Source organism: Engystomops pustulosus, chromosome 3 (assembly GCF_040894005.1).
Source record: "Engystomops pustulosus chromosome 3, aEngPut4.maternal, whole genome shotgun sequence".
Lineage (NCBI taxonomy): Eukaryota > Metazoa > Chordata > Amphibia > Anura > Leptodactylidae > Engystomops > Engystomops pustulosus.
Window position 1 is genome coordinate 129,790,538 of NC_092413.1, and position 24,798 is coordinate 129,815,335.

Sequence of the window (24,798 nt, forward strand, 5' to 3'; positions counted from 1 at the left end):
GAGAAGCATCAAAAATGCATCGCACTCGCAAGCATTGCAAGTGCAATGCGTTTTAAATGGATGGGTTGCTAGGTGACATGAATAATTCCCCTGCTCGAGATCGAGCATTTAATTAAAAAAACACAGTGAAGAACAGTGAAGAATAGAATAAAAACAGTGAACACGGTGAACACAGGATCATTTAAGTGAAAAACACAGTAAAGAACGCAGTGAAGAATAGATTACAGATGTTCGGCACATCTGCTTACTTGTTCTTCACATGCTATTTTGTTCGCACCATTTCTCGCGTATCTCTCGACAAGTAAGCAGATGTGCCGAACATCTGCAATCTATTCTTCACTGTGTTCTTTACTGTGTTTTTCACTTAAATGATCCTGTGTTCACTGTTTTTATTCTATTCTTCACTGTTCTTCACATCTGCTAACTTGTTGGGAGATAATACACGCGCGGAACAGTGAAGAAAAGATTGTAGATGTTTGCATACATCTGCTAACTTATCAGAAGACATTCTTTTTCAATTAAATAAAACATTTTATTCCCGAACCATGGTCCCTTTGAAAAAGTCCCATTGACTTAAAAAACGCACGTGAAAAACGCACCGAAAATGCAAAAAAACGCGATCAAGACGCGTGTGAAAAACACAAAAACGCTAATGACTCCAAGGAAAAATGGAACAAAAACGCAGCCAAAAACGTCAGTTTTTCACGCATTGCACCCTGACGTGAAATGCAACGCTAGTGTGGAAGGGGCCTTAGTTTAAGCATATTTACTTACCCGTCCACGGAGTTTCCCGAAAGTGCAGTGTCCGACCGGAATTGCACTCTGGCTCGTTTCACTAAAATCGTGCACCACTTCCCCACTGAGGTCTGCTGGAATTCATCTTCTTCTTCCTGGTGCATGTAAGTGCATTATCTTGCAACACAATTTGAATCTTAATTCCCGCGCTCAGTCCGAATCTGTCGGATCGTCCCCCAATTTCTGTTGCCACAATCTGATCACGTGCGACACAATCCCCAGTTAAATACCTGTCACAGCGGCGCAAATATCGAAAGTCTGATGAAAGTGCGGCTGTGGACACTTGGTTTCATGGAGTTTCAAGATACGATTATGGACAGCGTATTGATGGAGCTGGAGTTATGCCTCTTCCCTAACCCTATTGTTTTTGATGTGCATGTCACGGCTTCATTAACTTTTAAAACTTATTTTATGGCGCTTGGACATCCTCTTTAATCTTAACAAGTAAATAAACCAGAATCAGCCCAGCTCTGCGTTTCTATGCATCAAGTTATCAGGATTTTTCCTTTTTTGTTTGGACACTAGCTACAGTCTACACCAGCTCCTGGTGCAGGTTACAGCACATTTCTATGACACGCATGGTCTGAAGCAGAATTGTCATGCGCCAGGTATACTAAGAGGTCACTCGCTCTAGGTATATCAACATGACCTACAGGGCGGGGTTGCACCAAGCGCATTCGCAAGATGCAATAAATTCCCCCCAATGGCCAGCACATACATGTTCCAAAACATTTGTGTGCACATCATGTGGTATTGGAAAGTTTTAGCAGAAATGTCTGCTGTTAAAGACTAAATAAATCACAGACTTTCCAAGTTAAGCTCCCACAGTTTTAAGATGTCGAGTTTCTTATTTTGTACCAGCATTAAGAAAATTTAGGACAAAACTATAGCAACTATAATTCTCCCAGACCAGTTCTCAAAATAAACTGCACAATTTTTTACTGTAAATTAGGTTATAAGTGCTGGTCTTCAACAAAATGGCCGCACTTGTCAAGCGCAAGATGTTATACTTCTAGTGTCCATACGGGAACGCATGCGCGTTACAGCGTCTGCGTCTTCCGCATTGGGGCTAGTCCGTGACGTCTCGTGTAGTCAGCAGCAGGGCGGGTTTGTTGTGCTGGGCAGCTGCACTATAACTCTCCGTGGTTCTGGTAACGGTTCGGGGGAAGGACAGGACCCCCTATGGCTATGAACTACAAGGAGGAAGATGGCCACAATCACTCTGGTGTGGGGCCCGGGCCGGCAGTGAAGAGTAAGAAGCCGGATAACACTGCCTTTAAGCAGCAGAGGCTTCCGGCTTGGCAGCCGATCCTCACAGCCGGGACCGTGCTGCCCGCATTCTTCGTTATCGGGATCATCTTCATTCCTATAGGGATCGGCATCTTCGTCACCTCAAATAATATCCGGGAATATGAGGTGAGTGACGGCACAGGAGAGGCCAGGTTATGAATGGAGTGGTAGGGAATGGCCATCACATTGGGATCCTGGTCCCAGCACCTTCACTGCCAGGGACCGGGGGTCCACCTCCACCCATCATCTACTAATGACCTGTTCTATGCAATACAATTCTTTTAAGTCCATTATATAACAGTTAGAATGGCACCTGTGCTCCCCTCCATCCGTGTAATATCCCCAGAATAAGATCACCTGGCTCCCTACCAGCAGTCCCGGATAATGACTCTTTTCAAAGTGTAACGCTTCCTTGCTCATTTACATAAGTATCTGCTCGGCCCGCTGGTAATTATTCAATTATTTCCCCTCCCTCCGTGATGATGGATCACCGCACACTAAACCTTGCACCTGTGCGTTGAACCGTACACCTTGCTGTCTGCGAAGTTCGCTGCTCGATGCCTCCATGTGCCTTGCAGCAAACTGCGCATGCGCACCTTTCTGCGCTTTTCAATGAGGTGCAGCGATCTGCGCAGGCGCCAGGGTGCATGGCTCACCGTGCAGGTGCAAGGTTTCCTGTGCCAAGCAAAGACTTATTCAAATGTGCAAGGAAGTGTTACGATTTGAAAAGAGGCATCACCCGGGACTTGGCCACGACTTGTTAGCAGGGAGCCAGGTAATCTTATTCTGGGGATATTACATGGATGGAGGGGAGCACAGATGCCATTCTAACTGTTATGTAATGGTAATTTGCAGTGCCTATTGGGACCTGTCATCACTGAAATTTTGCCTCCTGGTGACAGGTTCCCTTTAAAGAGGTTTTTTATACCACATACTTTGTACTGGTTTCCTGTGTCGCTTCTGTACTGGCTTGTGTTCGTCCTGAAGTGCTGGGGGTCTTCCCCTGGAAAACAGAAGTGCTGTCCAAGGAGGCCACTCATTAGATGCAGTTACAAATTGATCAGGCGCATTGACACTGACCAGTCACAACTATGGCTAACGGTTAAGGACGTCAGTTTGCTAGATTGGCCGCCAATCATGCAATATGTCAGGGTCGTGCTGGATGCACCCAAAACCCCAACTCAGACTTGGGCTATATTCACACTGCCGTTGCCCGCCCGTACCGTACCGTAGCGGGCAACGGCAGTGTACGGGGAGAGGAGGAGGAGGTGAGCGCAGCTCACCCCCGCCCCTCTCCACAGCAACCTATGGCGCACGGCGCCGTATTACGGGAAAAGATAGGACAGGTCCTATCTTTTTCCCGGGTACGGAACGGTACGGTGCCGCACGTGTAGGGTGCCGTGCGCCCATAGAAGTGTATGGGGGACGTATATCGGCCGTATATACGTCCCCCATACGTTAGTGTGAATGTAGCCTTAGAATTTTGGGTGCACTCCTGCCAGTTTAGTTTGTACGCCAGGCACTGTACATACGGGGCACAATGATGCATTTCACCTGTTGTCACAGGACATAGGCTGCTGTCAGATGAGGTGGAAAAGTTTCTCAAGTATACCTGTGTATGGTAGAATTGGGGCAGTGACGGCGCCTCTGGTAGCTAGATACTGATCTAAAGTTGTTGCTCCATCTTGGGTGACAAGAGGCTTCAGGCGCTGGAAGAACCAGTCTTGTGAGTATGGACTGAAACACAAAAACATGGTAAGGGTTGTGGTAGGAAGGTGCTTCCTACAGAACAGCAGCGCCACACTCCATATCCAGAAGCACTATGAATATAAAAGTATAGAGAATGCTCCAGAAACCTATGGAGAGACCTGTGTGTAGGATGCCACCTCCTACCTGGCATCAGCCATCTTTCCTGTCATGTAGCTGGCTATTCTTAATATGGTTCATATGAAATAAAGTAGTTTCTTCATTCTATAAAAGAAATGGCCTTTGTGTCAGGAAGTCATTGTTTGTATAGATAAGAAAGTTTATTTTTCATTTCCTTTACCTATTTCAAGAACTGGAGGCTGAAACTAAACATGTAAGCCCTAAATACTGCATAGAGAACAGAGGTAGAATGGTGTTGTGCTGCTCAGATCCCCCTGCTCGATAATATGCTGCCAGTATAAAAAAAACTGCTTTAAATAGGTAAAATAGCAAATTGGTGGAGTGCCTGGCATCCCCACAGCTGAGGGGCTTATCCCTTTAGTTGTGGATCAGCACATTTTGCAGAGCCTGTTACTACAGATATGACACAGCTATATGCTATCATAAGCACATGATAGGTTCAGGTCCACTTACCACCTTCATGTGGCTGCATGGAGAGTGTGCTGCACAATACTTGGACACTATTCATACAGGTCTATGGAAGCACCGGAACTAACAGTCTATATTCCCAACAATTTCATCATTCCAATAGACTTGACAGCAGATTGTAAACCAAGTTACATATTGGTGTGCGCCCGCTCTTCTTTAAGCCTTTTATGTCTTAAAATATTATGCAAATGAAGCTATGTGGCTTTTAATCTTAAAAAAACAGGGCATAAGAAGCTTAAAGAGAGGATACAGCCAGAGGGGACATACACTAATATGTCCGTGGGCTTGGTTTACAGTCCTTCATGCTGGTGGTAGATGTCCTTTAAGTGAACATTGGTGTTAAAATCTCCGAAATTCCCTCTACCCTACTTATATCAGCTATTCCCTGCATGCATCTTGTGCTTGTTCAGTTGGCAGGGTATATTCTGAGAAGGACCATGTAGAAAGCAGAACTTCCTGAGCCAGTTTCCAAATTAAAGAGATAAAGGAAGTGGAAGCCTATGTCCTCCTGAGGACTGCCCTCCTGGGACTAGGTTACTCTCAGAGATGTCCTCAGGTGCACAGCTTCCTCCCTTGGGTACCATTACAGCATGTGAGTAGTATTGGATTGTTAACTTTTTTTTTTAACCTTTTGTTTTCCTAGATTGACTACACTGGAGTAGATCCTAGTAGCCCCTGTTACAAGTGCTCAAATGTCTCCGTGAACATCTCCTGTTTCTGCTTTATTAACTTCACCCTGGATAATGCATTTGAGGTAAATCCATTTCTCTTCTCATTCATTTGTTGGGTATTTATTATAATTTAACTTCCCGGATAGACCCGGCTAATATAAAAGCGCCTTCTCCTGCAGCAGTAACCATAATGTTTACAAGTCGGCAGAGCCGGGCACAGGCCCTTCTCTCCTATCCACAGGAAATGCAATAATATGCCAATTTGTGAGATTCCCAGAGCTGTGACCACCAATTAATGGAGTAACAGTGCAAGTGCCTGACCTGCTGCTCCATTCATTAGTTACGGCTCTGTCACAGATACACTCACCGGCCACTTTATTAGGTACACCATGCTAGTAACGGGTTGGACCCCCTTTTGCCTTTAGAACTGCCTCAATTCTTCGTGGCATAGATTCAACAAGGTGGAAGCATTCCTCAGAGATTTTGGACCATATTGACATGATGGCATCACACAGTTGCCGCAGATTTGTCGGCTGCACATCCATGATGCGAATCTCCCGTTCCACCACATCCCAAAGATGCTCTATTGGATTGAGATCTGGTGACTGTGGAGGCCATTTGAGTACAGTGAACTCATTGTCATGTTCAAGAAACCAGTCTGAGATGATTCCAGCTTTATGACATGGTGCATTATCCTGCTGAAAGTAGCCATCAGATGTTGGGTACATTGTGGTCATAAAGGGATGGACATGGTCAGCAACAATACTCAGGTAGGCTGTGGCGTTGCAACGATGCTCAATTGGTACCAAGGGGCCCAAAGAGTGCCAAGAGAATATTCCCCACACCATGACACCACCACCACCAGCCTGAACCGTTGATACAAGGCAGGATGGATCCATGCTTTCATGTTGTTGACGCCAAATTCTGACCATCCGAATGTCGCAGCAGAAATCGAGACTCATCAGACCAGGCAACGTTTTTCCAATCTTCTACTGTCCAATTTCGATGAGCTTGTGCAAATTGTAGCCTCAGTTTCCTGTTCTTAGCTATAAGGAGTGGCACCCGGTGTGGTCTTCTGCTGCTGTAGCCCACCTGCCTCAAAGTTCGACGTACTGTGCGTTCAGAGATGCTCTTCTGCCTACCTTGGTTGTAACGGGTGGCGATTTGAGTCACTGTTGCCTTTCTATCAGCTCGAACCAGTCTGCCCATTCTCCTCTGGCATCAACAAGGCATTTCCGCCCACAGAACTGCCGCTCACTGGATGTTTTTTCTTTTTCGGACCATTCTCTGTAAACCCTAGAGATGGTTGTGCGTGAAAATCCCAGTAGATCAGCAGTTTCTGAAATACTCAGACCAGCCCTTCTGGCACCAACAACCATGCCACGTTCAAAGGCACTCAAATCACCTTTCTTCCCCATACTGATGCTCGGTTTGAACTGCAGGAAATTGTCTTGACCATGTCTACATGCCTAAATGCACTGAGTTGCCGTCATGTGATTGGCTGATTAGAAATTAAGTGTTAACGAGCAGTTGGACAGGTGTACCTAATAAAGTGGCCGGTGAGTGTAGATAGATGCTGTATTCGGCTCTCCCTCAAAATCCAAATAGACAATAAGTGGAGCGCCAGGGTGCCTAGTTGGCCTGCAGCTTTATTTATTCATTCTGCATAAGGGGAACCTTGTTCTCTTTATTAGTGGGTCTAGCTTCCAGGACCCTGTAGATGGCTGGTGACATTTAGACCCTGGCCACCTATTGTGCACTGAATACCTTTTGAAACGCTTTGCAGGAGCATCAGGGGGAACTCCACCACCTTACCTACCAAATTCAAACGTTTTGGTCAAAATGCATATGTGCTCAGGGAGGACTGTATTGCATGTGGCTTCAATCTCTGAATAATTCAGGCCAGTAGAAAGGTCGTTTTCTTATTTGCATTTAACTTTAAAGTAGAAGTCATCACATGCCCTTAATATTATGAGGCACATGCAACTCAGGCCTCAAGCAAACAAACATGTGTTGTATGCTACAGGAGTAAACACTACTCCAGGCACCAGGATGGTCCCGAATTGGACCTACTCTATAAGGACAAACAGGATATCTAATGAGCCATATAAGGCTGTATGTGCTTAACAAACTGCACTGCCCCCATCACTAATGGTTGTTAGTATGTGTAAATAATTGGATTTCAGAGGACTATATGGGGAAGTGCTGTTCCCTCTTTTGGAAAGTGGTCTTAGAGTGATGGTCAACCACTGACATAGATTGGATGTGAATGTAGTCATTGTAGGTACACAATATACCGTACATGCCTGCAAAGTTCTCCCAAGTTGTTAATGCCTGTGTGTGTGTTTTTCTGCAGAGCAATGTGTTTATGTACTATGGACTGTCAAACTTCTATCAGAACCATCGCCGTTATGTAAAGTCCAGAGATGACAGTCAGCTGAACGGAGACAAGAATTCCCTTACAGTAAGTCATGACTAGGGTGATTGATATAAAGGGGCTATATTCTTAAAAAAAAAACCTTCCTGGGTAGAACTATATATATATATATATATATATATATATATATATATATATATATATATATATATATATATATATATATATATATATATATATATATATATATATATATATATATATACAGGTATTTCTACTGGTTTGTCCTTTAGTTGAATTTGTTTGTAAGTTGGGAGAGGTATATTTTGTAAGTGTAACTCCAGACAATGTAACAGTGGGATATGTAAAGTTTTGGGTTATCAAGGAAAAAGGACACCTTACAATTGACCACACATCACAGTGGCCACAGACGTTCTTCTGTAACTAGGGGCCGTCTATAAGTTCTGAGTCTGCTCTGCTCTTCCTGATGAGACCAGTTGGCATTTCCAATGGACAGTGTGTGTGTGTATATGTATATATACACATACACATACATACACACACTGTCCATTGGAAATGCCAACTGGTCTCATCAGGAAGAGCAGAGCAAAATTATAGGATATCCAAGTGCAGTGAGACAGATGGAAATTTTGAGTTTCTAGTCTCTTAGACTCTGATACGGTTAATAAGTAATCCCCACCCTTCATCCCCGGGACATGTTTAGCTGCAGGGATGATGCATTTTAAGAATCTTCTGAATTATTTAGGTGATTTTGAGATCAATATGCTTCTTCCGTGGTCTGCTTTTTACACTGACCTTGATGCTTTATAATATGTTTGTAGATGAGGCTCCTGGTCTGTGGCAAGTAATGACAGCGCAAAAATCATTTTTTGTGTACTGGAATCATGCAGACTGCGTAAAAAGAACTTCCAACATTATTATTGTGCCAAAAAGTTTGGTCAAAAGAATTGGGTTCATTGTTTTGTAACTTATTTTTCCCTCTGTATGGATTAACAATTTATTACCTGTTGCGTCAGGTTTCCATTGGTGGAAGAATGCTTGTGTAATTTGCGTGTCTCAATTGTGTGTAAATCGGCTATGTGTTGATTCTACCCTCAGTAATACATATTTTGTTTTCTTCAACTAAGATCCTGTTAGTTCTTGGGTCATATATTTAATGTTGTCATTGATACTTTTCTTGTTGTTGTGGTGATAGAATTATATATCCAGGTATCGGGCTTTGTCTGTAATAAGGTTGTATGAATTGCAGAATTATTCCCTGTCCTCCACTGATGCAGAGTCTGTAATTAACATAGTGATCCATCTTTTGTATGTGAATAATAGGGAGTGAAGGGACAACCTTTTATTATCCACTGACATGTATTCTTCTCAACGGAGTGTTCAGGTATCATATTTATGCAGGAGATGCATTTCTTTTGTAACCTTTCAGAACCCCAGCAAAGAATGTGATCCCTATCGTATGAACCAGAACAAACCTATTGCTCCCTGTGGTGCCATTGCTAACAGTATGTTCAATGGTAAGTTAATATTGGCCTTCTTTATATGTTCTCAAGTATCGGGGTCTTTCCATTCTGCAACCTTCCATTCTGCAACCTGATGACTGCATATCACAATTTGTATATCCTTATACACTGGAGATCAAAAATAGGGAACGCACAATTTCCTAAATGTCAAGGTCGTTGTGTAGTCCTATGTAAAAATAGCAGAATTTTAACCCCTTACCGACATTGGACTCAGTACTATGTCACGGATGGCAGGGACTTGCTGCATTGTTACGTAGTACTACGTCCTGCTTCTGCTGAACGGCGCCGGTGCCAGAAGATGCAGGTGTTGGCTGTATATTATAGGCAACACCCGCGATCGGAGATTCCTCTGATCCCGGGTATAAACCCCTTACACGTCTCGTTCATGCATGACTGCAGCATATAAGGGCCATGTTCGGATGGCAGCCCTGGGGCTGCGTGATCTTCTCCGGGAGCCTGGTTCTCCCTCCTAGCAGGACCCGGCTGTAACCCACTAAGCACATATGGGGTATTGTTATACTCGGGAGAGATTGGGGATCAAACTTTGTAGAGCGTTTTGTTATTTTATCGACTGAGAATGTGTACATTTAAAAAAAAAAAAACACATTACGGTAATTTAGCCAAAAAATTTTAAATTTCTAAATTGCACATGATTTTGTCTTAACCCCTGTGAAACAATTAAATGTTTAACGGACTTCATAAAAGTTGTTTTACATACGTTTAGGAGTGCCGTTTCTATAATGGGGTAATTTATTGGGTTTTACTTTTATTTTGGCCTTTCCGACTTGAAATCTGAGCAGGTCCCTCAGATGCATGATTTTGTGTTTTTTATGAAAATGTGAAAAATCGCTCCTAGAGTTCAAAGCCCTATTACCTTCTACAAAAATGAGAGGATGTGTGAAAAAACATGTAAACATAAAACAGACATCCGGAAAATGTTAGACAACAAAACCAAAATAACCCCTACACTCCTTCACAGATCATATGTGCCTCTCTAAACTAAACACTCTGAAAACCAAAAAAGAACCAGAGCGGCAAACAGCAATTATTAGCATAAAATAATACTCTTTATTGAAAACAAATACACAAATTCAACATGTATATCCCTCAAATGGAAAGGTATAAATACAGTATATAGGGGACACAAGTAGCCCCAGATAGAAGATAGGGCAACACAGAAGACCAGTGACCACCCCTATTAGCCCAGGGTCCTAGTAAAGACCAAGACAAAAGGGGATAAAGTGGCAATAGTGCGGTGAAGAGTAAACTATACACAAACCGGAGGTACCATCCAGTATTCAAACAATTCATCTTGCTATTGCACACTTACCCGCAAACATGGTGAACTGACACTGGGCAGATCAGGGGAAGGCCATAGGGTACACTCCGAGGCGCGTTTCTCGCTGATGCTTCGTGATGGCTAATAATTGCTGTTTGCCGCTCTGGTTCTTTTTTGATATCCGGAAAATGTTAGTTATCAAGCATTTTTGCTGTATGACTCAGTTGAAAAAAGTAGAACATTTTGAATTTCAAAAATAGAGAATTTTTCCAAATTTACACCAAATATCTGTATTTTTTCATAAATAAACAAAACATACCAGCAAAATTTTTCAACTAACATGAAGTACAAAGTGTCAAGAGAAAACAGTTTCAAAATCACCTGGATATGTTAAAGCGTTCGGAAGTTCTAACTAATTATAGTGACATAGGGCAGATTTGAAAAAATAGGCCGTGTCGGGAAGGTGAAAAGTGGCTTCGGCAGTAAGGGGTTAAGCTTCTTTCGTAAATTGTATATCTTCTATAGGTGCTGTCGAATGATTGCGTTTGATTCCAATTTGTAACGGAATGAAAACACACTGAGATGCGGCGCGGGTAATCGCATTTGTATGCAAATGCATGCCATCGGCAAACACCCTTCTTGCATTTAGACAATACAAGACACCGGGTGCTTATTGCGGATACAAGCGCCTGTTGCGGTGCGTTTTGATTCCGTTACACAACAGAATCAAAATGTGCACATGTGACGGCACCCATACTTTTCAGATAACACTGACTTTGCAAAAATGGTGTGCTGTTCCAAAGTGACTGAACCTACAAGAAACAGATGGAGGTTAAAGACCCTATCATCTATAGCAAGAGAAATGTGTCATACTGTATGAAGTACAATTGTGTTCAAAAGTTTACATACCCCTGCTGAATTTTGCTTTTCATGGCCTTTTTTTTTTTCAAGGTCATTTGGATGTGATGATATAAAAAGGGAAAAAACACAGTAGTTTTGACAATAAATGGCTTCACCCAACTACTAATCATTAGTGGAAGAAAAGTTTTTGTCACATTCTTCTGCTGAATGGCTAAGGGAGCCAAAATTTTCCAGGGGTATGTAAATTTTTGAGAACTCTAGAACCTGCACCTCTACTGTAACTGATACATCAGGAGGCTAATAATATTAATTCCTTTATTTATATAGCGCACACAGATTATGAACCGCTGCACAGAACTTGCCAAATTGGTCCTTGTCCCCAATATAGCTCACAATCTAATCAACCTACCAGTATGTGTTGGTGTGTGGGAGTAAACCGGAGGACCTGGAGGAAACTCGCCCAAACACGGAAAGAACATACAAATTCTTTGCAGATATTGATCCTGGGACATGAACCCAGGTCCCCAACGCTGCAAGGCTGTAATCCTAACTACTAAGCCACCGTGCTGCTCCTGATGTATCTGGCAGGTGGCTGCGTCGGCGTACATTTCTCCGGCAGGCAGTGCAACACATAGAATTGCGCTATGACCTTCACCAGAACAGACATAGGTTATAGCTAGTGCAAAGGAACACCCCGTACCAGCTTACTCCGCCGGTTGGCAGGGCCCCATTAATGCCCGGTACAAGGGGGGAAAATAATCGCAATTCCATGGCAGTTTACAAGGAATTGCGATTATTTCAAAGCTTTTGCTCCAAAAAACTGGTGTACGCACCTTGAGAAATTTCCCCATTGTGTGGGTCATGAAACTTTTCCACATAACAAGATGCCTTATTCTTTGCAGATTTTTGACTTAACCAGAAATATCCATTCATTTTATGATTATGTACATATTGTGTAAAAGTTTACACTAGCAATATGTGAAATCTGCATTTTTACATGTTATTGACTGTATTTGAACTGCTTTTATGTTTTTGCTTTAAGATACTCTCAAGTTATATCAAATCAGAAATGGAACTGAACAACCAATCCATTTGAACAAAAAAGTCATCGCTTGGTGGACTGATAAAAATGTGAAGTTTAGAAATCCAACCGGCAATACCACTAATTTGACGATATTATTTGACGGTAACTTTCCTATACATATTCTTAGTGATCCAAGCAAAAAAGACCAAAGGTGTTCTGTAGAAGTGTGTTTTATTGGTTCCTGCTTGTGGCTGTTGATAAATAAGGTGGCCAGCAGTTTCTCCCCCACTCCCTATCTGCTCACCCTATTATAACATTGCCTGTCTTTGATGTCATTCTCTTTGGTACACAGGCACAGTAAAGCCGATTAACTGGAAGAAAGAGGTCTATCAGTTGGATCCATCAGACCCGGACAACAATGGCTTCATCAATGAAGATTTTATTGTCTGGATGCGCACAGCTGCTCTTCCTACTTTCAGGAAGCTGTATGGCATGATAGAAAAGAATGACTCGTCGCCCGCTGCCTTGGTGCCTGGAAACTACTCTCTGCATGTACAATACAGTATCCTTTCGTAAGATTTTGTGACCACTTCTGTTGCTTTTTACCAGCTAGGCACATAAGTTTATACAGATATGGCCAACTTTCTCATGTATGAGCTAGCTCTATTGCAAGCCCAAGTCTGTCAGATATCCCTTCCATTATATTACACCCCATCCCCCAAAGTATTTATTTTTAAAGGGGTATTCCCACAAAGGCAAGTTTCCTATATGTACTCATTTCACAGAGATTGCGTGTGTCTCTCTCTCTCTCGCTCTCTTTCTGCTCCCTGCACTCTAGCCCCACCCCCTGCAGTCCAGGACAGAGCTCCCTCACTGATATACAGACACAGAGTTCCTGCTGGCAGTAGCAGCAGGAGGAGAACTACAAGCTACAGACAAGTTCTTTATCTTGGGAGGTACAGCATAGATGTAGATGAGCTGTGTCATTGTGTGTAATAGGCATCTTATGGATCTCATAATCTCTGATCTGTCTCATCTCTCTTTCCATATGTAAGATACTGGTGCAATGTTCAGAAGGTAAATGAAAGGGCATATAATCCTGTACCCCAGAAGTCGCAATAAGGCCCACCAATGGTCATAGATGCATGATTAGGTGCCAATACTCCCTAGAATAATTGCCAAGCGTAAAAATACATCTGAGCTACAACAAACGCTGTCAGCCCTGCTACAACTCCTTCCCCTCCTATGAAGATCTTATCTGTAGCTTTTAGATTTAGTCTCCTCACACTGATGCTTGCCAGAAGAAAGTGTCTGTGTGAGCTAGTCTTCAAATGCAGGGGGGGAGGGGCCGAAGCAGAGACACTGAAGTGAGCAGACAGGAGAAGATATTCATGAGAAGAATCTGTCCTACCTGATCCTAAGTCAGGCAGGGCATCCATAATTGTATACACCAGAACTGATGGAGACAGGTTGGAATTAAATCTGAAATGCTGTATAACGGTGAATTAGAGAATGTGTTATTTTGAGTATTGTGAGTATATTTAAAGGGGTATTCCCATCTGGGCATTTACATTTAATTAAAATCATTTGCCATATGTAAACATTTCTTCAATTGGATGTTAATAAAAAAAATGTTCCTGTTTGAAGATAATTTCTCATAAATGTAGTTATTCTGTCCCTTAGAAACGAGATAGCTTCCCCAGATACGACCACGTCACACTCTGGCAGCGGTGGCCAGACTTGCGCTATAAGGTCCTGCCAAACCACCAGGATTCAGCGATCATTACCACAGGACGGCTGCGGGAAATACAGTAACTCCCGGACATTTCATATACAAAAACCTTTTGTTTCTTTGTGCACTCAATCTATCAGACGTGGCCGTATCCGAGGAAGCTATCTCGTTTCTAAGGGACAACATGGTTATATTTATGAGAAATTATCTTCACACAGGAACATTTTTTTAAATAACATCCAATTGAAGAAATGTTTATATATGGCAGATTAATGAAACTGAATGTAAGTGCCCAGATGAGAATACCCCTTTAAGAATCTTGTCTTCTTGGGAATACTCCTTTAAGAAATTGTTGAAAAAATTTAAATTTCACAAAAAATTATCATTTTTAATTTGTTCCAGTTACTTTTTCCATATTTTTTTTTTTTTTTTTTACATTTTTATCTCTACTTGTAAAATCTGGTGATGAAAAATGAACCTTCTACCTCTTATTTCTCAACACAATCCAAACAAAACAAGAAAAAGATGGGATGCGTACACAAGGCTGGACAAGAATGTAACAAAAGTTTTATTAGAAGAATAACAATTCAAACACAATCAAGATGGGACAACAATAAATATAAAAACACTTAAAAAGTACACCAGTGGGGTGTACGTGGCTGCCAAGGGCCAAATTGCCCTAAAAGCCCCTACTATAGTCTGCCCAAAAGGTGAACTACAATTACCATGAGGACCAAAGTATGAATGACCATATAGAGCTAAAGTGAAAAAATGGTGTTCTATTGTCTTATTCTACGACAACATGGTATTGTATATATTGGTCATGGAGGGATCAATGCATCTGAGCTTTGTTATATTGGTCATTTGCACTTTTCATGCACCATTTTTTCAATTTAGCTCTATATGGTCAGACTGTAGTAGGGGCTTTTAGGGCAATTTGGCCCTTGGCAGCCATGTACACCACTTTGGTATACTTATTAGGTGTTTTTTTTATATTTATTGTTTTCCCGTCTTGATTGAGTTTGAATTGTTATTCATCTAATAAAACTTTTGTTACATTCTTGTCCAGCCTTGAGTACGCATCTCATCTTTTTCTTGTTTTGTTTGGATTGTATAGCCATTACGATGCGTTGGCTTACATATATTCGTATACTTTGGTAGTGCCTGTCCCACACAGTTTATTTCTCAATATAGTAGCCAATGTTTGATGTTTTCACGGTATGTCTTGCTGTTTTCCTATACAGTTCTCAGATTACCCTGTCCTCAGCTTTGATGGAAGGAAGAGAATGATCCTCAGCACCATCTCCTGGATGGGGGGAAAGAATCCATTCTTGGGCATTGCATACATCACCGTGGGCTCAATCTGCTTTTTCCTGGGTGTTGTGCTGCTAATAATCCACCATAAATATGGGAATCGTAACAACAGTGCCGATATTCCAAACTAATTGTCTGCCTCATGTTGTGCATGTGCACCTCAGCTTGTCCGCTAGCTTCCTTCTCTAGTGTTCTTAATGCTATTTATTTTAAGAAGTGGGATTCTTTTTAGACCGTGTCTTTTAGGAATAATTCAAGGAAAGTGTTACCCTTGGTCTCATGAGAAGGGAAGCTTATACCTGTGGCCAGTTATGATTCCCATTCCAGTCTGCAATACAAGTGTAGGTCAAGTTTTCAATGAGATTTCCATTTTACAAAGTATTGTGTCCTCTTGTCCCTTCCTCTTCTAGTGTGCCCTCACTTTAAGTGGAAGGCAGCAGAAAATAAATAAAACTGGTGTAATTTGGGTTTGAAATCATATTGTCTAAATCTATTTTTTCCCCTTCTTTGGATATATTGAGATAATTGATAAGACTCCGTTCACCCTAGCATCATGTTTTTTATTCATAGTAGAGCTATGACAGCTTTGCTGCCCCACAGATGGTTCCCCACAACAATTGAGACTGGTCTGGGTCCTGTTTCTCTTCTCGGCTCTGAAGGCTGCACTATTGTTTCCATCATACCCGAACCCTAGAAAGAAAGTCTAAAGCACTAATGTGTATAGGGCCTTATTGCAGGTTACTTACCAAATGTGGCCATACATTTCCAAATGAGGCCATACCATAGTATATGGAGAGATATGGTGAGCTTGGATGTGAGCTCAAACCCCAGTCTCCACAAAATAAGCCACACTCCAGCAAAAAAAAGGTAGTTTTAGTTAAAGGGAACCTACCACCACGAATCTACCTATAAAGGTAGATCGGGTGGTAGGTGGAAGTTAGGGACGCGAGGATAGCTCTTTTTAGAGCTAATCCTCACGTCCCGCTAACTTTTACTAAACTTTATTCCCTTAATACGTAAATGTAGTTATGCGGCTACTGGGGCGTGAAGTAGCCGGGCACGAGGCTATACGGCGCAGCTACTTCACGCCCCAGTAGCCACGTTACTCCTCCTACCCTGTGTGTGCGGCGCGCAGCATCCAACAAGCCGGAGTTCTGCGCATGCGCAGTAGCTCCGGCCTCGGAGCTGTGGCTGCTCAGCCGCGGACCTGCGCATGCGCAGAACGCCAGCATGTCGGGCGAGGGCATGCAGCTACGAGGAGCTGCGCGACGAACACACAGGGTAGGAGGAGTAACGTGGCTACTTGGGCGTGGAGTAGCCTCGTGCCCGGCTACTCCATGCCCCAGTAGCCGCATAACTAAATTTACATATTAAGGGAATAAAGTTTAGTAAAAGTTAGCGGGGACGTGTGGATTAGCTCTAAAATGGGCTATCGTCACGTCCCTTACATCCACCTACCACCCGATCTACCTTTATAGGTAGAATCGTGGTGGTAGGTGCCCTTTAAGTATTGTCTGACTTTTGGTTCTGGATTGTACAGCTATATATACACAGTACTTATAAACCAAAGCTGTGTGTATATTAGGTCTGTAAAGCACTGCACGTCCTGTGTGCATCTGTTCTTGCGTCTGATTGTAGTGCATAGACTTCTCATCTCCCTGGCTGGTAAAGGATGGAGATCCTCACTTTTACATACAAGTATATGTGGGCTGATTTATCCACAACCATGTGATCTTTTCTTCTCTGCATTTGTCAGTGGGATTTTGTCACTATAGAAGTTTTCTAGTGGAGTCATCTTTTTATTTTTAAGTTGTGTACAACGTCTAGTTGGATCAAACGGTAGAAGCATAAGACCTCTGTAAATGCATGTTCTTATTATTGAAATGCACTTGATGAAAAATTAAGTTAATTCTACCTGTATTTTGTCACCTTTAAACTCTTCTGTTGCCTGTGTATATTTCAGTACATTGTAGGCTGCACAGTAACCCCTAGAGAAGGGTTTTTGCTACAGGTTTAAAATATTTGACCTGCCCCCCAGTGAGGCAATTGTGCAACCTGTGTACCCAGCCTAAATAAGTCTATGAGCTCAAAGTTGTAGATCACACCCCAGACAGCATCTTTAACAGCACGGGCTGCAGAAGACCAAGCATAAATCATTTTTAATACCCATCTACCTGGACCGGAAGTATTGTGGCACTTTTCTGCTGCTTGTGCCTATAGAAGCATTGTTTGGTATAAAATATATGCAATGTACATGGCCATATGACAGATGCATGTTGTAATGTGATGATATGTCAGTTTTTCTTGTCTTGTATGTGAATGTGGTTCACCATAAAAACCATAGGTCATTTACACCACCATTTGGTTTAGGAGGTAAGGTATGGCTTGTCTGCTTTGTTTAGTTGTAGGTTACATGTACTTGGTGAAGGGTCTATACATGATGTGAATATTTCTGCTGAAATAGTCTTATGCTTTAGTTATTTAAACATTCTTATCTTACATTTATGTGTATATTTTAATTTTCACAATTTATTTGCACCAGAAATGGATATACTGCATCCCAGCTCCTAGAACTTTTTAAATAGTGTAATGTTGTTTTTGTTTTTTTTTTTGGTTGTTGAATGCAGTAACAAAGTGGTCACGTCCTACATAGTTTCTGAATGTAAACGTGGCTTAAACTAAGGTCATGTCCTAATAAGTCATGAAGGAACCCTCAACAGCTCTTCCAAACTTCCCATTAAAGGAAATCAAGCACCAGGATGAAGGATTGTAAATCAAGCACACTGACATGCTTGTGCATGCCCCCAGGATTCACTCTTCTTTTAGCTTCTTATGCCATTTTTTTTTTCTTTTTAAGTTTTAAAATATGACATCTATGGAGGGGCACCAACCTGCATGTCAGTGTGCTTGATTTACAATCCTTCATCCTGGTTATTCGTAGGTGGAAGTTGTCTTTTAATTTAACTAATCGATAAAAGAAAATTACAAAATGAACTGTTAAATATTAAGCACATTCTGGAGATATGGCCTGATGGGGGATTCTTAAGAAGCAGATTAGAAAACTTTCTCTAATATACTAACCCTTATTGTGACAGTTAATTTTCTTTTCCTTACATTTATGTTGTATTCCCCCATACTAAGGTATACCGCCTATGTGTACTTGAATAGGAGGTATCCAGGGTCAATAGTATCTGGCTGTGGACAGAAGCTCTAGCCATCCACAGTTTTATGCATGTATTGGCGCAGCTTCTGCCTCCCCATATACTTGTATGTGGAATGTGAATATTGGCAATACGGAAACTGCTGCCTTGATAGTTTATTTACATGGTGTCAATAGTCATGTTCTGCAATATTGCTCTAAAAATCATGATTATCTCCCAAATAAAAGTTTATTCCATCAAACATGCCCCATGTGAAATAATAAATTGGCAGGGCCACTGCAATAAAGGGGTTCCCTTATTATAGAAATGGAATATCAACAGAAAAAAATGATAGAAATGTCAGTCCTTAGCCACACCTACCATGAAAGAAGTGGCCAGGCGTATGTGTTAATTTAAAGGACATCTACAACCAGGACCAAGGATTGAAAACAAAGCATTCTTACATGCTGGTGTGTGTCCCCTCTGGCAGCATGTGTTCTTCTTTTAGCTTTGTATGCCCTGGTTGTTAAGAAAAAAGGCTTTAAAGGACACCTACCATTTGATTTGATGCATTATGAAGCAAACATACCTTGGAGAATGCGTTAGCTACACTGATGCAGGATCATAGTTTGGTTAATCCCTGTGCTGAGTGGGTTTGCTGATAAAACAGATATAACATTATGATAATGAACCTCTGTTGCTTCTATGGCTCCTTCAGCGCTTCTCCTAGCATGTGAGTTATTTACTGCAGGAGAGGATGTAATCACTGGGTTGTGCCTGAAGGCAGAATAATCAATTGCTGCACCATCTCCCAGCTGCTGCGTACGAGTGATCCCGCTCAGTTTGATTAGTCATGCTTGACTAACCTCCATTTGTAATTACAAGCTCAGTGTCTAATGTGTTGATCTAGACCCATCTTTCCCAAGGTCCTGAATGTTCTAGTTTTTTCAGAACCACTCAGCTCAGGGATTAACCAAGATATATGCTTCTGCATCAGTGTAGCAACACCATTCTCAAGGTGTTTGCTTCATAATGCAAATGGTAGGTTTCCTTTAAAAATTGTGTAAATGAGACTGAAGGGTTACAGGCTCCATTAACTCCTATGGAGCTTAGAGCCCCCTCAGGCTTATTTGTATAACTTTAAAAAGCTTTTTTTCTTTGTAAAAACTAGGGCATAAGTTAGAAGAGCAGATCCTGCCAGAGGGGGCACACACCAGTGTTCTTTGTTTACAATTTTTCATCCTGGTGGTAGATGTCCTGCTTATTTGCCTAACTGTTATTGATTCCCATTGAAGTTAATGTAGAGAGCTGTATTTGCATGGCGGCCGTTACATGTGGTTGCAGAACCCTTTCTCCGGACAAGTGTTACAACCCACAACAATTTATTTTGCGGAAATGCCATATTTCTGAAATAAAAAAATGTCTATTTTATTGAATGTGTTTGCCAGCAGCACATGATGTCATTTGTGCCATCTGGATGCCACCCTGCTGCACTAAATGCAATACCATTAATGGATTGGTGCCAACGACACTTCTTTAAAGGGCACCTACCACCCCGATTCTACCTATAAAGGTAGAAGGGGTGGTAGGTGGATGGATGGGACGTGAGGATAGCCCTTTTTTGGGCTAATCCTCACGTCCCGGGCGTCTTTTACAAAACTTTATTACATCTATATGCAAATTTTTTTTATCCGCCTACTAGGAAATCTTTGCCGCGCAGCTACCTCGTCCGGGTCCCCTGGCCTTCGGCGCCGCGGCTCGGGGGCCGGAACTACTGCGCATGCGCAGTAGCCGGGGGACTCAGACGAGGGCTCCTGGTAGCTGCGCGGTGAAGATTTCCTGGTAGGCGGAGTAACGCGGCTACTGGGGCGTAGAGTAGCCGCGATTAGCCTAATGTCCGGCTACTCCACGCCCCAGTAGCCGCATAAAAAAAATTGGCATATAGATGTAATAAAGTTTTGTAAAAGGCACCTGGGACGTGAGGATTAGCCCAAAAAAGGGCTATCCTCACGTCCCATCCATCCACCTACCACCCCTTCTACCTTTATAGGTAGAATCGGGGTGGTAGGTTCCCTTTAAACTGACCGTGTGACCGATCTGTCAGAAATGGTTTTCATGGACTGTTATCCTGTCATCCTCATCCTTGTCCATATGCAGTTAGCCTTAGGCTGACAAAGTAAATTGAACTCCATAAGTGACCATAGTCGGCACCATGTTAAAACAAGGATTTCAAACGTCCTAAAACTGTCTAAGGGTTAACTTGGCTAAAGCTGTTAGTAAAATCGGGAGGAGCTGGAGATGATCTGCTGAACACCTAGTGTCCATGTCATGGGTCTCATGCCCCGTCAGTAACACACCACTAGATCCTTAGAAAAGCTGGGGTGGTATTCTGAAAATACATGAGAGATGAGCTGCTTTGGAATCCTTGTACTGTCTTCCCTGTTTTCTTCAGTTAATAAACTATATTTAAGAATGTACTTTGTCTTGTGGTTAATGGAAAACTTTATGGGCAGAAATAAAACAGTAATGTTATCCTGTACTTGTATGAAATATACAGGTTGGTCATGTTATGTGGTTTGTTAAGCTGGCATAAAGAGGTTGTCTTGGTACAGACTACCTCTGTCTACCAGCAGGTCTCCTGTATCCAATTCTCAGTAGTTTTACTCATTGTGAATAGGAGGTAGAAGAGTGTAGATTGAAGTAATGCTGCCACCTGCTGGTACTAGTTATAACTGCACACATAGGCTAGACATGACAAATACAAGTCTTATCACATTATTTGTAACTGTTCAGTAGCCTGTGTACATGAAGCCTGGATGGTGGCACTTTATCACACAGATGCACTTTCCTAAAGCCAATGATGGAAGAAAACCTCATGGAGGTACAGATGGTATACCTCCTAACTTTCTGGATATGGAATGCATAACATAAGTTACACTTCTGTATGCCTTAGAATCATTTAGCATCTTGGGCCAGAGCCCTTATCCCACCCCTATTTCCACACCCCCAGTATTCCCACATAAGGGCCCCCAAACAGTATATAATGTGCCTGCCTTGTAGCTCGGGCAGTTGGCTCATGCGTGGGGCTGTGAAAACTATGGCTTTGTATGGGAGCCCATAGAAAAGCATTTGTCTGTGTGCTATAGGTTTAACCAATGGATAGCACAATGATACCTGTAGCCTAAGGCTGGTAGAGGTGGTGATGTCCTCAGAGGTACGGCAGAATGATGGCTCTGTGCAGGGTCAGACTGGAGTACCTTGAGCCCACCCTATCTTTTTACTAGAAAGAATACCACACTAATGGAAGTATAGAACACACAGATAACGTTGGGCAGTATTGAACATGTTGGGAAATTTTTTTTTTTAGAAGAATCTTAGAGCAGAGAGAACTGTTGTAGTTGCTCATGGCAACCAATCAGAAGTCAGCTTTCATTTTCTCACAGCAGCTTACAAAACTAAATTTGGTTGCCATGAGCAACCAGAACAGTTTCTCTCTCAGACACTTCTGTTTAATCACAGCCGGCGGTCTTCTGCTACACTAGAGTTATCACGCTGTCTGATTCTGTGTAATAAATCTTACTTTCTAGTCTAACTTTATACCACCTAAGGGCTCATTCACAAGACCGTATTGAGGTCTATGGCACCAGGTCACAGTGCAATGAGCACACGTCTCACCGCATGGTGACCCTGCACATGTTACAGCGGCTGCTCTATGGAGAGCGGAGGAGTGAGTAGCGCTAACACGTTCATGAAAATGTACCCTTGTAATTGGTTTAGTTTGTGGCAGAAAATATGCCAGATTCTGGAGAAATCTCTACAAGCCCAAGACAGGGAACGTAATGTGGTTAGTAACCCTAAGTAGTCCCACTAACCCTAAGCTACTGAGGGGTTAGGGGTCGTCAAAACAAAAAAGCAGTTGTACTTACCCCCTTTTGGTGCTCCGGCCTAGCGCTGTGCCCCCAATCACCCCTGATCTCCATGTATACAGAGGCGCAGCAGTGATATCACCACCAGAGCAGCAGCCGCTGCAGTTCCTGGCTGTGGTCAGTGTAACCCCTAGGCCAGTGGTGGCTAACCTATGGCACTGGTGCCAGAGGTGGCACTCAGAGCCCTTTCTATGGGCACTCAGGCCATCACCAGAGATGACTTCAGGTATCTTCCTACAGTCCCAGAGAGGTCAGGACTTGCTGCGCTCAGTTCTATTTTAAAGTGACAGTGCTAACTGAGACTACTGGAGGAGTGGGAAGGTGTGGACAGATCTGGATTATCATTGTAGCTCTGCTCTGGCCCTGACAATTATTCCTGTTTATGGGACCCTGGAGCAAAGCTACAATGATTATCCAAATACCAGGGTGCTGGTATCAATGAAGGCTGTGACAGATAAGGGAGTTTAAATAACAAATTAAATTTCTGTATTGGCACTTTGCGATAAATAATTGGGTCTTGGTTGTAGTTTGGGCACTCAGTCTCTAAAAGGTTCTCCATCACTGCCCTAGGCAAAGGCAGCACAGGGAGCGCTGTGGTGGTGACGTCATACAGACGGGCATGATGAGAGGCATAGTGCTGGACCGGAGCACCAGAGTGGGTAAGTACAACAGATTTTTTTCATTTTAAAGTCTGCCCACTCCACTGGTAAAATAAAAATATGCAAGCCGATGAGCCCTCTCCATACAGTTTGACACATGACGCAGTAATAGTACATCCATTTGCAGCAAGGAGTTGAAGAGACTCCATCGTCAGATTTGATCATACAAAGCTGTAGACGGTGATAGATATGGACTTTGAAAAGTGCCTTCTGCTACTAGTGACTGCTGTAAGTGTCCAACCAAATCCTGATACAACTTCTACTGGTTGCAGAGGGGAGGGCTGTAGAACAGAGCAGATAGCAGAAAGCTCTTCAGGATGAATGATCCTTCCAGAGCCCTTGCAAGTGCTACAGAGATAAATTATAACTTCATTTTTCACTGAAACTACACACACAGGTATGGTCAGGCTACAAGTCACACTCACATTTTGCCCTCTGTTGTAAGGATACGTCAGGTGGATTCCAAATTAATCCTCACAACGGATGGTTAGAAGCTATCACACTGTATACTCATTCAGGGAGTGATTGGCTGATGCCAATGTTCAGGTTGTCACTCAAATGACTTAGCTTTCCTTACATAGAGGCCGGGATAGATGCCATAGAGTGGCCTCCGCTGAGCATTTATGTTGCTCAGCAGCAGGAGGGAAAACGAAGCTACAACATATACTAAGCAGACGCAGGCAAAACAAATACCCCCGATCTGCCATTATAGTCTATGGATACCCTCAGTATATAAGCCACAACTTTCCTGGTGTATATGCTGAACGTATCAAAAAAATGGCACGTGAATGTAGTATTACACTAAACTTTTGTATGGTTAAAAACGGATTCCTTTATCATTATTGGGAGTGTTAATTCTTGTTGATGTTGAGTATTGTATTTTAAATAAATGACTTAAAAAAAAAATCTCTCTGTGAGTAAACCTCTATGCAGAAATGTATGTTTTCATTATTTTTTTTCTTTTTAATTGATTTGTGTTTTTCAAAAAGTTGCATGAAGGTGGTACATGCTTTCAACTGTTGGCAACACAAATGCAATCGCCAGGTTGTCTGTTCTTCAAAATATATAGGTATAGGGGGGGCTTTACTTTTTAATGTGTGTAATTGTTATATATGTATATATGTTGTATGTGAAATGAGAATTTTGAACATACAAGTGGTTTCCAGATATGATGTGCAATGGATGTCCAAGATGGAAATTATTTCTGTAAAGTTCGGTGCCCGTTATGTGATACCCAGTTTGTGCCACTGTGAAATGTCAAGTCTCTGATTAGGAAGTCATGTTTCCGGACGTGAAAAAGCCCTACATGTGGTCCTAAACAATAGCTAGAATAAAATAAAGCACCAGGCAGAACTTAGAAAACCTAAAAAAATGTAAAACCAACAAGTGCCCGAAGTTTGCAAACTACATCCTGTAATTAAATAATGGAGGGGTACACAAAACAATTTGACCTGACAGTTGTTACAATAATTTATTTTACTGAAATGAATTCACAACAAAGGTTGGACGTAAATTGTGAATATGTTGCGTATAAGGAGGTGGAATATACCAGGGGACCAACTAAAATGTGGTCTCTCTGGAGTTGTCGCAGGTCTCGTCGGCTTTTTAGCATTTTTTTTTTGGGGTGGCGGGGTGTTCACTGTAGCATGAAAATAAAATATTATCTTTATTCTATGGCTCACTACAATTACAGTAATTCCTCATTTATAGTTTAATTTATACTTGTGCAATGCAACTGAAGAAAAACTAGAATAGAAAATCGCATTTATCACCATTTCTAATGGGTATAACGTTAATAATTGTTGGTTGAGCTGGTTGTGGGCCAGTATCA

The 24,798-nt window shown here is 42.2% G+C and overlaps 1 protein-coding gene across 1 annotated transcript; it reads left to right on the plus strand.

Moving 5' to 3' along the window:
• The first annotated feature begins 1,823 nt into the window (after positions 1–1,823).
• On the plus strand, positions 1,824–20,859 carry TMEM30A (transmembrane protein 30A). Its single transcript, XM_072142110.1, has 7 exons — positions 1,824–2,211; positions 5,084–5,194; positions 7,468–7,575; positions 8,939–9,026; positions 12,215–12,358; positions 12,549–12,758; positions 15,180–20,859. The coding sequence occupies exons 1-7, from the start codon at positions 1,978–1,980 to the stop codon at positions 15,371–15,373; spliced, it is 1,089 nt and encodes a 362-aa protein (XP_071998211.1). The 5' UTR covers positions 1,824–1,977; the 3' UTR covers positions 15,374–20,859.
• The last annotated feature ends 3,939 nt before the right edge of the window (positions 20,860–24,798 follow it).

What these genes read in the sequence shown, in the direction of transcription:
- TMEM30A (XM_072142110.1), top strand. Translation starts at nt 1,978, where the DNA reads ATGGCTATGAACTACAAGGAGGAAGATGGCCACAATCACTCTGGTGTG. An exon ending in CCCTGGATAATGCATTTGAG is followed by an intron (nt 5,195 to 7,467) that starts GTAAATCCATTT and finishes GTTTTTCTGCAG; the next exon opens with AGCAATGTGTTTATGTACTA. An exon ending in CTCTCTGCATGTACAATACA is followed by an intron (nt 12,759 to 15,179) that starts GTATCCTTTCGT and finishes TACAGTTCTCAG; the next exon opens with ATTACCCTGTCCTCAGCTTT.